Genomic DNA, 15,175 nt, shown 5'->3' with positions numbered 1-15,175 from the left:
GACATATATCAAAATGCATTAATAATGCTTTGGAATTCATACTGTAGTATAAATTGATTATGTACATGTATTGCTTTTTTATATGGGACAGACTGGAAAAAATATTGGAAATATAGCTAAAATTTGATCATCTCTTACCTTCAAGTTATTGTTTTACATATGTCAACATTGGGGCGTTTCCCCAAAGTGTTGGCCAGAACAAATCATTCAACAGTTGATACAAGGAATTTCTATTTTCATGATGGAAACATTTCTGATGTGAATATTTTTGATAACAAGTGCATGAATTGGCACCATGTTCTATCTTCACAATTCACAACACAAATACACAACAACAAAAAAAGCAGTTCTATGATGTAAAAGAGGTTGATTTATTTGAGTTAAGACGTGTACTGTGGTAATTCTACTGTGGCTTTTTAGTGGTGAGTCGCCATTACTGGAAGAGGTTTGCCAACATTAAACATGGCCACTGCCATCATGAAAATGCCACTTTAATGACCGATCCATGGCAGAATCCTCACAGACGATTTTGCTCTGAATTTGTCATGGCGATCAGCATGGTAGTCTTGCACATGCATGGGGTCAGGTACATTCTATTTAAGCCAACAGAATGGAAATACATATGCTGGACATACAGAAAATACATGCACAACATATTTAATGTGTGAAATATAGAAATATAACAAACCCCCAATCATGAATACCTGATGTCGCCACACGCTGTGGTCAAAAAATGCTCGTATTATTTTTCGAGGTTCCCCGGTGTTCCTGACCCGGCTCTCTAATCTGGCCGTCTAGCCCTCCCCACATTCAGCCGGCTTGATGATTCTCCTCACCACCTCTAGTGACATTGTCCAAATGTTCTGGCACAAAATGGCTGCCGTGCATCACTCAGGTGTTGCTGGAGAGGAGTCCCCTGCCTGCTGTAAGGTGGTTTCCCACAAAGACAGCCATAAAAATGCAATCAGTCTCCATTCAGGATCACAGAGTCTCACCAGCACCTAGCTGTGCTGGTGAAGCCATCGGGTCAGTCTGTCTCCACAGCAAAGAGTGCTTCCATTCTTGTTCACCCCTAAAGCCAGTTTGTTGGTATTTATAGGTACATAACACAGGAAGTTCATTGGGTCCTGCACGATTGTGATGTCACCTGATCTTATTCTGACCGGTAACCTCGGGTCAGAATAGGCTTTGTAGTGTTTTTTTTACTACATCCAATCAGACGCAAGCTCAGATTTTGTTTTGGTCATCATGTTTGTTTCTTTAGTTTTTGGCGGTTGGCAGGGGAGGAGGGGGATCCTGAGCTTGCACAGAGGAACCCAAAATTGAGCTGCTGTTGTTTCTTTTCCTCTCTGGGGTGGATGAGGATAAAAATGTGAAAACAAAAGGCAGAGTGTTAGAGGAATGACACGTCTTCTCTTTCCTTGTGTGTGCTCTCTCCCTCTGCAGCAGTACCCACCGACTGACATCACGGGCCAGCTGAACCTATCAGATCCGTCCGTCAGTACAGTGGTGTGAAAGCGAGAGAGACAGAGAGAGAGAGAAAGAGCTATTCGGACCAGAGAGAGGGAGAGAGAGAGAGAGAGCAAGAGAGAGAGACTAAGGGGGGGCGAGGAACAGAGGGGGCTGTTGGACACTCCACGTCTCCTGCACCTCACCCCCCACCCCACCCCGTCTGTCTGAGAGACGGTGCGCGGGGCACTTCACAAACGCTCCGAAAACGGAACCTCAACAAACAGACGCTCAGGCAACATTCCGACCACAATCCGACTCAACGTCCAATCTGAAGCCAAACTTCAGAGAACATTCCGCCAACACCCTGACTCAACATCCAATCAGAAGCCAAACCGCAGACAACATTCCGCAGACAACCTGACTCAACGTCCAATCGGAACCCAGTAGCACAAATGCAATGGGGACCTGCACCATCCTGTTCCTCTATCCCCTTCCTGTTTAATGCTCGACTCACTTTGTGCAGATATTGAACTGTCAGATATGGTAGTCAGACAAGTACGATTTATCAAATATTACTTTTGTAAATGTTTTAGAGTATTTGAAAGTACGATAAACAAAACAGTTACAGTTTGATGGATTCTTAGATGGAAGGAATTATGCTTATGATGCAACATTATTTCTTAAGTATTTTTAGGCAATCTGTTATAACAGCTTTCTTTTTAAGATGAATACCTGTCATTTAAAAAGCTCACCATATCTAAATACATTAGATATGTTATTTGTTAAATTAGGGCAAGCTTTAGTATTGAGTGTGTGAGTATATGGTATGAGTTTGTCTTCGATTTAAACCACTGCGGTAAAAGTTGTAGCATGCACAAACGTAACTACGTTGATACGAATCAAAGTTTAGCGCATTGATTCTTTGTTCAAACCGTTGTTTTTAACACTTGAATTGCAGTTAGCTCAATGCTCGTGGAACTCTACGGTACTTCTATTTCCTCTTTATCGGCTAGTTTCCTTTCTCTGTTCGTCCAGTGCAGTCATTGGTGCCCTGTGACGGAACTGTCGCTCAGTGGATTATGTGTTAGTTACTTAGATCAGGAATGTTTTCGAGTATTTACGCAGCATGCAAGGTCATCTTTTCAAGGAGCTCCCCCCCCCCCCACAGAACCAGGGTATTTCTCTCTCCAAAAAGGGGGGGGATCTCAAGAAAAGGAAGCAGTTTTGGCTACTGTATTGTGTTTCTTGCTGTATGCCCTCTCTTAAAACCGATATTTTGCTGGACATGCTCAACATGGCTGCTCGTGCCGGCCCTGGCCGTGGAGAAAATGGCCGTCTTATTTTAACAGACTCCTGGTAGCTCTTTTTGTGACGGGAGAGCGAGGCTTCGCGAGACCCATGGGCGGGGCTACTGTGTGCTGTCAATCACTGATCCATCTCAGCCATCTCAGCCAATCAATTGCTCCCCATCAACGCTACGAACCACTCCTCAAAACATCAGGTCATTGACAGCACTCAATAGCTCCACCCCCTCTGGAGTTCACAAAGCCCCACCCTCCCATCACAAGGTAGTCTCATTCAGTGGACTATGTGTGTTTGTTCTTAGCGTCCAGTACGATTTAGAACATTGTGATTTTGTAATAGAGTCTGTTTAGTTTTAATGCTCTGGTGCACCTCAGCCAGTTCTGCTGTTTGGGCCAGTACTCTCTCTCTGTCCAATCAAATCCAGTCTTTCTCAACTCCAGTTCCCACGGTGCATCAAAGGGCCAGGTTTTTCATCCAACCAGCACTTGATTCTTTCATGTAAAAAAAATATTTTAATTTCAAAAACACGCACATGACAAGGAGACCCCCTCTCTCAGGCATTCCTAGATTCTTTTTTTATTTTTATTTTTTTTTTACATGAAATGAATGCAGGTGATTTTCCAGCTCAGTTGATGCAGAACTCCTTTTCAAGTGTCAACTTGGTTAGTTGCAAAAACAGGCCGTTTCCCAAGTTCTGGAGCCGAGAAAACTCCCTACTGCTGCATGTTAAATAAATTTAAAGAAAAGACTACCTGATGCACATCGTCCACCACAGAGGACGAGCTCACCTTTGAGTACAGACACACTGAGCAGCACTTTAATGTCAGGACTTTATGTGATTCTTATGTGAAATAATGAATGTGACAATGTGTGACTATAAACAGGTCTAACTGCACCCAATTGCATTTCAGTTTATTTGCTTTGTAAAATATCTATAAAGCACTAGCTCTATGAAGTGCTCAGATCGTTAATTTGTTAATTTGTCTGAAAACGTGTGCACTGAGATATGTGTGTCTCAACACTGAAGTTTGGGTTTAGCTGTCACTAGCCAGTGTTTCTTTATTGAACTCCAACCTTCAGACGCAAAACCTGCTTTAATAACATTTTAAAAAACTATTCACCATACGGTATCTATGTCAGACCTGAGTAACTGGTTATTTCTTTTCAAATTTTCTGACTAAATAATATGCATGTGTGTTTATTTTCACTTGTACCATTATGGATTGCTTTATTTACACTGATTGATTATGCACAGTATATATTTTGCACATCCTGATTTAGCTCTCAGATGATTTTTTTTGCACTGAAAATATAAAGTGATTTGCTTTAGTAGGTTTAAAGGTAGATTGTGAGACATTTACACTGAAAGGAAGTCGTTTTGACAACTTTTTTTGGGGAAGGGGGAACACGTGCTCGATAATTTATGTATTTAGTTTGTTATTCATTGTTGTTATTTAATTATTTAATAGCCATGTACATTTCATTCAGATACGAGAATGCACCAAGTCTTTCCCATGAAAAAATATACTGTATATAAATGCAAGTGTAAATAAAATGAATTTATATGTGCCAATAAAAAAGGACACTTGTCAATGCATCAGTATGCAGTGAAATAGAGTCTGAGCAGTTATTGTATAAATTATATAAAAAGTGTATGCATTTAGTTTCCTCCATTTTGGTATTACTGTCACTAGAATTCCACATTCAGTCTTTATGCAATATAGATTATGAGGGACGCTCGGGATATATAGATGAAAACGTGCACGCACGCACGCGTGCACACAGAGAGACCAACACGTGTACAATATTAAATCTAACTTGATACCAACAGACAAAAACGACTAGCACGTAGACTCTTTTCTTCCTGGGTATTATGTTATAAAATGTGGGTCTCCTACCTGTCACCATGTTGAGCCATTGCCATAACATTGTCATTTCTATGCTTAAAAGACTTGATTTTCATATGACAACATAACCTACAAAAGTTAGGTGATCATTCTGTATGTTGTGTATTGCACGTGACAATACACAGCGTATAAAAGAATTTAAAAAAACTTTCATTTTCAACCTAGATGGGCTTTAAGACCAAGGTCAGAGGATTCCCCACTTCATCCTAAACAGTTATTTTTACTGTTATATTACACAAAGGGGCGATCCGTGTGTAATATAACACGGCTTTTATTCACGCTACTTCCTGGTTCCAAAGAAGGACGGCTCCCTACGTCCGATCTTGGATCTCAGGGTGCTGAACAAACATTTGAGGCAATACAACTTCAAAATGTTAACGTGCAGTACAGCACTCTTCTATGCTCAATACGTCAGAACGATTGGTTCACATCAATCGATCTGAAAGATGCCTTTTTCCACATAGGCATCTATCCCCCTCACACAAAATGTCTCCGCTTCGCCCACCGCGGTGTTTGCTACGAATACACAGTTCTACCCTTCGGCCTCTCCCTAAGCCCAGGGGTGTTCTGTCTTTGTGTAGAGGCCGGCCTGGCTCCGTTGAGACTAACGGGAGTCAGAATTCTGACTTATATCGACGATTGGCTCATCATCGCCAAGTCGGAAGTCAGAGTTTTGCAGAACACACAGCTAGTTCTGACACAACTGTCATCTCTTGGTTCCAGAGTGAACATCCCCAAGAGCAATCTCTCTCCATCCCAGAATGTAACGTTCTTGGGACAGGACCTAAACTCTGTGTCGGTGCGAGCTCGGTTATCAGCCGACCGCATCTTATCACTCAACGTCAGAGTTGGAACATTGCCAAAACGTGGTGGACGGTTGAAAATTGTTTTCATGTTGTCCCATCCCTATACAAAAAAAACATACGAGAGTACAGAGTATAGAAATACACACGAGTTAATTATTACACATTTAGGTACTGTACCGCATTGTGTGACAATATTTGTGAATTATTTTTTTAATCTGATAGCAATGTTTCATCTTAAACCTTCATAAGGGGCTCATTTATATGCGTTATAATGGACAAAAAGCATTTTATTCAATTTTGGAGATATTTTGGATATGTTTCTGGACACCTAGCTATTTTAGATCACTGTACTGACAGAAAGCTTGCAATTCCCATTTGAAAATTATGCAACAGCGATTTCCTTGAGTCAAAACAGTTGATTTCTATTGAAATACGTGAATATGTTGTGATTTACAGCAATGCATAATTTAGACATTTTGGATAGATTTGGAGATGGAGGGTACACTGCTTAGTTTTTGCTTCATACATCTATAGTAGTTCTACATATCCACCCTTAGATTTTATGAACTTGTGGTCAAGAAGTTTTTGATCTAGCACATGTATAGTTTAACCTCCTATATGCAATCTCTCAGTATTTCATTGCAAACTTAAAAAGTGCAAATTTATTTTAGATTTTTTGTCAAAACAATTGCATTTGTGGCACTTCATTTCTTCCAAAATTATGAATATAAACTAATCTGCATTAGTATTGTAAATTGTACAAATGTCTTGCTTCATTTAAGCCATTTTCAAGTCTCTGTGGTGTTCACATCTGGAGTTATAAAGCTTTAAATAGGGTACCCCCTAAATGGGCAAGGATTGGCAAGATTTGGCTTGTGCCTTAAGGGGTTAAGAAGCAGGGGCTTTATGAGGTAGATTTCATAGCTGCACCTCAGCCCCGTGGGCAATCTCCATCGCCGTCTCTCGGTGACACGCGAGTGCTACCAAACTCTGCGTCACTGGGAAAGCACAGACTTTTACACTCAGGGGACCCCTCTCGGGATCGTTCTCATGAGGAAAGTTGGGACAGACGTGTCCCTCTCTTGGTGGGGTGCCACTCAGGAGGGACGTATTGTGAATGGGACGTGGCCAATCCAGCTACGCTCAGCTCACATCAATTATCTGGAGCTACTAAGTATTTGGATAGCTCTCAGATATTTTCTCCCCCGTCTAAGGGGACATCATGTGCTAATCCGCTGCGACAACACGACTGCGGTAGCATATGTCAATCGGCAAGGTGGCATGCGCTCCCTTCAGCTCCACTGTCTAGCCCACAGACTGCTGGTCTGGAGCAGATGTCACTTTCTGTCAATATGCACGACCCATGTTCCAGGCATTCTGAACACGGGGGCGAATCGGTGGTCAAGGGGAAACCCACTTTATGGGGAATGGCGGCTGCATCCCCAGATCGTGGAAATGCTGTGGCACAGATTTGGCCGTGTCCTATGTTTTTCTCGCGACGGGACAAGAATGGACTTCTCGGTGTGGACTCACTGGCACACCCATGACCCGATGTGCTTCCTTATGCGTTTCCCCTCCTCGCTCTCATCTCTCCCACTCTAGCCAGAGTGAGAGAACAGAGCTTGACACTGATCCTGATAGCACCCAGGTGGCCGAAATCGCCGTGGCTGGCAGAGATTATCCCTCTCCTTTATGCACAGCCATGCACACTCCCGCTACGCGCAGACCTCCTCTCTCAAGCGAACAGGGAAATACACCACCCCCGCCTGAGCGAGTAGCTCTTTGGGCTTGGCCCGTGAGAGGCATAACCTTGTGGTGTTAGGGCTCCCCTCTCGTGTGGCTGCTATCATCCAATGCACGAGAGCGCCCCCTACCAGGTCACTTTATGAAAATAAGCGGCAGGTATTTGAAGGATGGTGTGCCTCTCGTCAGTCAGTGCATTACCAGTGCTCTGTTACTGACATATTGTGCTTTTTACAGAACCTTATGAATAAAGGGAAATTCTTTTCAACCATTAAGGTCTACCTGGCAGCTATCACTGCTTGTCATGTTGGGTTCAGAGACTATGCAGTGGAGCAACACTCCCTCATTCGCAAGTTTATGAAGGGGGCTCACCATTCTCTGCCTGTTGCTAAAAAGCACATCCCTTCTTGGGATTTATCACTGGCGCTGGAGGCTCTGTCTCTACAGCCATTCGAGCCTATAAATGAGGTCGAGTTAAAACTCTCAAGACAGCATTGCTGCTCGCTCTAGCTTCGGCTAAGCGAGTCAGTGACTTCCATCGTTTTCACCCACTGCCTTACTCCTCTCAAGAGGATCAAAGGCTGCATATGCTATGTCCTGTGCGTGTTCTCCACGTGTATATGACAAGGACTAAGGCTTTCAGAGCTTTGTCGCCTGGGGCCCGCCCTGCAAAGGGAAAGCCATCTCTAAGCAGTGGCTGTCCCATTGGCTTGTGGAAGCTATTGCTATGGCATATGACTCAAAGGAGATAACACCCCCCGCAGGCCTGAGTGCTCATTCTAACAGGGGCATAGCTGCATTGTGGGCCCTATTACGTGGGGTCTCCTTGCAGGAGATTTGTTCAGCTGCAGGCTGGGCTTCTCCACACACCTTTGCTACGTTCTACCGCCTGGACGTCACCAGCACTCCAGTAGCCCACGCAGTTCTGGGGGTGAGCTCTGTGTAAAGCTCACGCATCTCCCCTCACCTGCTTTGTGTTTAGTACTTCCTTACATGGGATGTGCCAGACACGCCCTCCCCTCAAGGGGGGAGGCTGCCCTTGCTGGCCTGACAGTTTCTCAGCTGTGAGCATAGGGCAAGCTGGGAGTTGTCCATATCTCCTCATAGGTGGATCTCGAACACGAGATGATGAAAGAGAACTTTAGGTTACTATCGTAACCCTGGTTCTCTGAAACATCGAGTGGAGTGATCCACCAAGACTGCCCTGCTTGCCGCGCACAAGAAGCAAATACGTTCACTGATGAGTATTAGCGCTGTAGCGTCCTATATGCTCTTATGGGAGGGCGGTGCCTCCTGTAGCATTGGACGTGCTACTGTCTGTCAGAGCCAGACTTGGTGCAATTGGATGCTTCTGAGGAGTCAAGACCGGATGTCATTCCCCATAGGTGGAACCGGGGTTACGATAGTAACCTGAAGTTTTCCCATGTTTTACAAAAGTATCTCAGATTTCTTAATTGTATACGTTAGGTCTACTGTAACAAAGCCTATGCGTTTCATGCATTGGTGTAGAAGTCAACCCTGATGGCGATTAACCATAAAATGGCTATACATCCACTGAAATAGTTTTATAATAGACCTACATGGACACGTAATAAAGACCATTTGAAATTACATAGCCTACATATTAGAAGAAAAAAAAATCCTCGATAGCCTATATCTGCCCATATGCAGTAATTCAGTGTGTTTCAGACAGAGAGGGCGGGCTTTAAAATATTTAAAAACCTGTAGGGCAAATCTCTGATGAAGAGTTTACCTAAGTCATGAGACAGAAGCTCCCTGTTTCTTTAAGACGCATTCCTGACATACATAGACCGCTTGGAGTTCATTCATTTCCCTTTTATCCGACGGGAATACACCACACATATTACAAAACATCCTTTTCCTTTGAAAGAGGGCATTGACTTCACTCCCTTCCTTTCATAAATCCATCCTAAACGCAGCAAGGGAGGGAGGTAGCCTACAGCAAGAGTCCCGTGACATTACGCGCATTTGCTATGACCTTATGCTTATTAGAATAACTGATCGTTAAGAAAACTTTAACTTAATGTTTAAGGAGTGAGTGAATTTCACTAAACAAACGCCTCCAGTTCTGCTCACCCAGCACGCGTATGGCTCCGGCTCACAAGGACAGAAGCTGAAGAGAGGAAATTAAGGCAACGCCAAGGTATGTTTGTGATTTTTAACAACACTTACAAAGTCTTTCGTTCTTTCTTTCAAAGTACCTTTCTTCGAGTGGTCACGCCACACCAAAGAACAAAATCCAAACCACAAATCGCTATAAACTATATTTTTCCTAGCTTTGGCCGTTATGTCGGGACATTTTAAACATAGCTTATGTGTTACTCTTCATTTTTCATATGTTGTATCCCGACAGAATCGAGCCCATTTTTAATGTGAACTTGTCACACAATATCCTCATAATGGCTGTTACGGGAAACATTAAAATGCGTTGCTATGCGCATCAGTTTGTGAGAGAGTCACGCAGAAGAAAAACTGATGTCAGCGCAAAGCTTCGCGAGTACTTTATATTTACGTTCCTTACGGGGCTTCTGTTCCACTGTTCGCCTACTGACGCCTTACATCTGGGTGTTTTCAGAGCACTGGGCTATTCTTTTTTGCGGTGCCATTCCAGATGATATAAGCTATACGTAATACAGTAGCCTACTGATGGTTGTAAGGCTCGGTTAGAACAGAAAGAACATTAAATGGGGGAAATTTTCAGGAATGCATATGGACACAGGGTTCTCGCCTTTCGTGGGCGGATGTGACAGGGCACCGCGATTCCGCGCTAGATGTGGGATAACAGCCGAAAAGAGCGATTGTGCCTGCCAGACTACAGTAACAGTCCCGCTGTTGTCCGGGATTGTGTGGAAGTATCTGACTGGAATCCATTAAGTCTGGTGCAGTGTTATAGAAATTAGATGACAGGAACAGACTCGAGGTAAAGTAAACCAAGTTTTAGATTCAGAAAAGTCCCTCTGCTCTGATTGGGGCTGGGTGACGAGCCAAAATGCAGCCCGTTATTACTGACGGAGTACTCTTTCGCTGCTATTATTTATGGAGGTGTCCCGTGTCCACGCTGCGGAGTGAGGCGTCCTCTGTGACCGCTGGCGAACAGCTGGACCGATGGGACTAGGCTGACTCAGACCACGCGCGCTTGGAGGCGTTCCCGTAACAGCTACTTCGCCCAGTGACATCATTTCCCACCACACCGTTTTAAAACAGCTGTCCGAGAGAAAGGACTTGGAAAAGCGGATATTTATTTTTCTTTAATTTCCCCCCTTCCTTTCCATATATTTAAGGCGCCGGGTGGAAAAGTTCGCCGGATTTATAAAATCCCAACTGCGGGAAACACGGTCGGCGTCGGCGCTCTCCGTTCCTTTAATTATTGGTAAGTGCCAGCACTTTCCCCTTCTGTTTCACGTCTAATCGGGGGTTTCAGCGTTTCGCATCCCCCTTTCAAGTCTCAGCGGGGTGTAATTAATTCACAGGATCAGGTGGAAGCAGGCTTTAAAACCAGGTGCTAATTTGCAGGGGTTTTAGATTCCTTTCCATATTTGGGAAACAGCCGGGAAATTGTGAAAAGGGTTTAGCCGAACTTGACCTGCACGGTGGGAACAGAAGTATTTACACCATTCCCCAAGTGCTCATCTGGACTTTCTCAAACCCTGCAGCGTTTAACGTAAACCGCAAGCTTGCTTATTTTGCTATCGTAACAAAATACGATTATAATTCATAGTCGTTATTGCGAATGCAAAATAGACAGAACTAAACTGGAGTTTATGTCCACATCACTTGTCAGTGGAGTCGGTCCCTTTATGAAAATTACATTTTTGTCCATTCAACTGACCACTTGTAGTAGCACATGAAATGTACGTTGCAAGATCAGAACTGTGTTCTGTAAGTGTAAACTCTGCCTTGTCGCTACTGTGCACATACTGTGTTTGCACATGCAAACTGAATGAACCGGGACATCAGCAAACCCTGAACAGTCCGTAATTCCAATACTAGCTCTGGGACCTGCATCATGAAGCAGGGTCCCGTTTCACAAAGCGGGATTACCGAGTTAGCTGGATGACTGCGCTGAGTAAAATCCAGAACCCTCTCAAAATTGGAACATGGACTGAAGTAAAAACACCTGTTCTGGGTTTTACTCAGCGCAGTTATCCAGCTAATTCAGTAATCTTGCTTTGTGATACAGGTCTTTACTCAGCACAGTTATCCAGCTGTTTTGGGAAATATCCCTCTGAGTGAGAGTGGAGAATAAAGCTAACATACTCCATACCATTAAGTCTGTCCGTGTTTAATAAGGAATGCAGCTCATTTGAATCATCAACTCAACGCAAACAGTACTACAGTAGGCCTAGCACCAGTCAGAATGGAGGCACCTGACTGGGGAGCCCGATGTAGCAGAAACTAGAGAAGTGCTGCTAGTTTTCATTCCTCCCCTCGAATCAGGACTGATTTAAACCTGGGACAGCAGGTGAGTTAGACCTCTGGCCAGCAGTGTTAATCGACCGGTTTACTCTCAGGTAGGAATGAGAGCCAGCAGCACTGCTGTCCTCCAGGGCCAGATTTGGGTGCCCCTGCCTAGATGAGAGGAAGCCGGTCATGTGGGGCCACTGTGGCCTGCAGGGAAGAGTGGGAGAGGAAACTCCCAGCAAGCCTGTGACCCCTGCCCAGACTGTTACCCTGGCCCCACCCCTGCCCACCACCCCTGCCCACACTGTTACCCTGGCCCCACCCCTGCCCCCCGCCCCCACTGACACTGTTACCCTGGCCCCACCCCTGCCCCCCGCCCCCCTGCCCACACACTGTTACCCTGGCCTCACCCCTGCCCCCCACCCCCACCCACACAGTTACCGCCAGCCCCACCCCCGCCCCACACCCGCTCCCTGCCCACCCCACACCTGTTACTGCCTGCCCCCGCCCCCACACAGTACCTGCCCCACGCGCCACCTTTACGGCTCACCTGCGCGCCACCACACGTTACCGCCAGCCGCCTGCCACGTACCTGGCTACCTGCCCCACCACCTTACTCCCCCGCGTTAGGTTCAAGGACAGGTTTCCTAAGGCAGCACTGAGTAACCCAGGCAGCCCGAGGCCCTTTTGCATGCAAATGGCTGCCGTGCACCCAGGCTGTTTGGTTTGCATGCGCTTTAACGCGTGCGCTGCTTTAAGAGTTCAAAACGCAGGGCCCCAAACGTGACGGGGGAAGAGAACGCTGCTATGCAAGCACGTAACCCATCAGGTGCCATTTATTACGGCACGCAACAGATCCGGCTTAACCCAACGAGTCCCTTATTTAATACTCGGTAAAAGGTGGTGTTCAGTAAATTGGCTCTTAAGGTACAGCAGCTATAGCAGATGGTGCTCTGAGCACACACAGGTGTTCACCTGCCGCAGTCGCCTTATGCGGGGAGCTCCAGGGTGACCTGGAGTCAGACCACAGAACAGGTTCTGTTTACTGATCATTTCCCTGCGTCAGACAAATGTCAGTTCATAAGACAAACTGACGTTCCGTCTATGACCGGTACCTGAAGAAGGCACACGCAACTTTGTGCAAATGGTGAAGTAAATGAGAACAAATAAAGCAGTGTGTGGCGTTCTCTTTATCCGATTTACTTACTACATTTTTTTGATATGACCACCTACAATAAAATCGTCTGGGATGTGCGTGGGTTTTTTGTCTTGGTCATGCCCGCTGGTACCAAACCTCTTCCACTGTATATTTTGTGGCCTTGCCTTAATTTGGGTGTAATGTGACGAATGCAGCAGGCATCTCACAAACCACCCGCGTGTACCAGGGGTCCTGGCCTTGGTCCTGCCAGCGATGGCACCACCGGCAGCACTGACTTCGTGGGAAAGCGATTCGCTCAGTTTATTTATTTCCTTTTAACAGGAATGAAACTGCGCTGCTGTAGCTCAGCAAAGGAATTGTTGGTCTTCCCTGTCGAGACCCATAATTCCTGGTACGCTCAGAACGTAGCTTAAGTACTGTGGCTGGTGGTCTGCACAGGCCTGCTAAAGCACCCGGGCCTTCCGCACATCGCTGGAAAGAGACGCGCTTCGTTTAAAGGACAGTCGGGAGGAGGTGGGTTTTTCCATTCTGTGTTACGTAAGGCTGTTTGTAGTCTTCAGGATGAACCCCTACACTCATCACTGGCAGTGCAGAGTGGACCTGGGCTGGAGTGTCTGTGTGTGTGTGTGTGTGTCTGTCTGTGTCTGTGCCAGGGCTGGAGTGTGTGTGTGTGTGTGTGTGTGTGTCTGTCGGTCCAGAGGCTGTAGTGTGTGTGTGTGTGTCTGTCTGTCTGTGCCAGGGCTGGAGTGTGTGTGTGTGTCTGTCATCCAGAGGCTGGAGTGTGTGTGTGTGTTTGTCTGTCGGTCCAGAGGCTGGAGTCTGTGTGTGTGTGTGTGTGTCTGTCGGTCCAGAGGCTGTAGTGTGTGTGTGTGTGTCTGTCTGTCTGTGCCAGGGCTGGAGTGTGTGTGTGTGTCTGTCATCCAGAGGCTGGAGTGTGTGTGTGTGTGTCTGTTGGTCCAGAGGCTGGAGTGTGTGTGTGTGTGTCTGTTGGTCCAGAGGCTGGAGTGTGTGTGTGTGTGTGTGTGTCTGTCGGTCCAGAGGCTGTAGTGTGTGTGTGTGTGTGTGTGTGTGTGTGTCTGTCTGTCTGTCTGTGCCAGGGCTGGAGTGTGCGTGTGTGTGTGTGTGTGTGTCTGTCGGTCCAGAGGCTGTAGTGTGTGTGTGTGTGTCTGTCTGTCTGTGCCAGGGCTGGAGTGTGTGTGTGGTCTGTCATCCAGAGGCTGGAGTGTGTGTGGTGTGTGTCTGTTGGTCCAGAGGCTGGAGTGTGTGTGTTGTGTCTGTTGGTCCAGAGGCTGGAGTGTGTGTGTGTGTGTGTGTGTCTGTCGGTCCAGAGGCTGTAGTGTGTGTGTGTGGTGTGTGTGTGTGTGTGTCTGTCTGTCTGTCTGTGCCAGGGCTGGAGTGTGCGTGTGTGTGTGTGTGTGTGTCTGTCGGTCCAGAGGCTGTAGTGTGTGTGTGTGTGTCTGTCTGTCTGTGCCAGGGCTGGAGTGTGTGTGTGTGTCTGTCATCCAGAGGCTGGAGTGTGTGTGTGTGTGTGTCTGTCGGTCCAGAGGCTGGAGTGTGTGTGTGTGTGTGTGTGTGTGTCTGTCGGTCCAGAGGCTGTAGTGTGTGTGTGTGTGTGTGTGTGTCTGTCTGTCTGTGCCAGGCCTGGAGTGTGCGTGTGTGTGTGTGTGTCTGTCGGTCCAGAGGCTGGAGTGTGTGTGTGTGTGTGTGTCTGTCTGTCTGCCTGTCCCAGGGCTGGAGTGTGTGTGTGTGTGTGTGTGTGTCCCAGGGCTGGAGTGTGTGTGTGTGTCTGTCGGTCCAGAGGCTGGAGTGTGGGTGAGTGTGTGTGTGTGTGTGTGTCCCAGGGCTGGAATGTGTGTGTGTCTCAGGGCTGGAGTGTGTGTGTGTATATGTGTGTGTGCGAGTGTATGTGTGTGTCTGTCCCCAGTGGGGAGAATTCTGGGAAAACAGGACAGCGGCAGCAGCAGTTTCCTGAGCTCTGATTGGCCAGGGTGATGTAAACATTGGAGGCAGAGAACTTGGAGACTTGGTGTCTCAGGAGTGTGATCCAGTATTCTGGACATGTCCTGCTTGTGTGTTTATTCTGTTACCACAATAGGATTGTTTTCCCCCACCCAAATGTGTTTGTAGACCTGCACAAATCCAGCAAGGTTCCTACTGCAAATCTTTGTCTTTCTCTGTTGCACAAGAAAACGCTTTTAACATTTCTGATAAAGTTCGGCAGAATAAATACTTGTATTTGGCTGTCCTGTGTGGAGGAATGCCAAACTGAGACTGATTCATAAAGGCTGGTTTACTCTTTCCTACCAGTAGGTGTCAGTATTTACATACTTTTGACCTCTGTGCAGCTCACAGCAGCCTCAGTGAACTCTGTGTCCACAGCA

The 15,175-nt window shown here is 46.3% G+C and overlaps 1 protein-coding gene across 12 annotated transcripts in view; it reads left to right on the top strand.

Moving 5' to 3' along the window:
* Positions 1-4,370, top strand: part of grin1a (glutamate receptor, ionotropic, N-methyl D-aspartate 1a) — a 45,957-nt gene extending 41,587 nt beyond the window's left edge. For all 12 annotated transcript variants that reach the window (XM_064307414.1, XM_064307415.1, XM_064307417.1 and 9 more), the window contains one exon: positions 1,447-4,370. In XM_064307414.1, the coding sequence (XP_064163484.1) occupies positions 1,447-1,515 (69 nt within the window). In that variant the 3' untranslated portion in view covers positions 1,516-4,370. The remainder of the gene's footprint in view (positions 1-1,446) is intronic.
* Positions 4,371-15,175: the final 10,805 nt, after the last annotated feature.

This window comes from Anguilla rostrata, chromosome 14 (assembly GCF_018555375.3).
Source record: "Anguilla rostrata isolate EN2019 chromosome 14, ASM1855537v3, whole genome shotgun sequence".
Lineage (NCBI taxonomy): Eukaryota > Metazoa > Chordata > Actinopteri > Anguilliformes > Anguillidae > Anguilla > Anguilla rostrata.
This window is presented reverse-complemented; position numbering and strand designations above follow the sequence as displayed.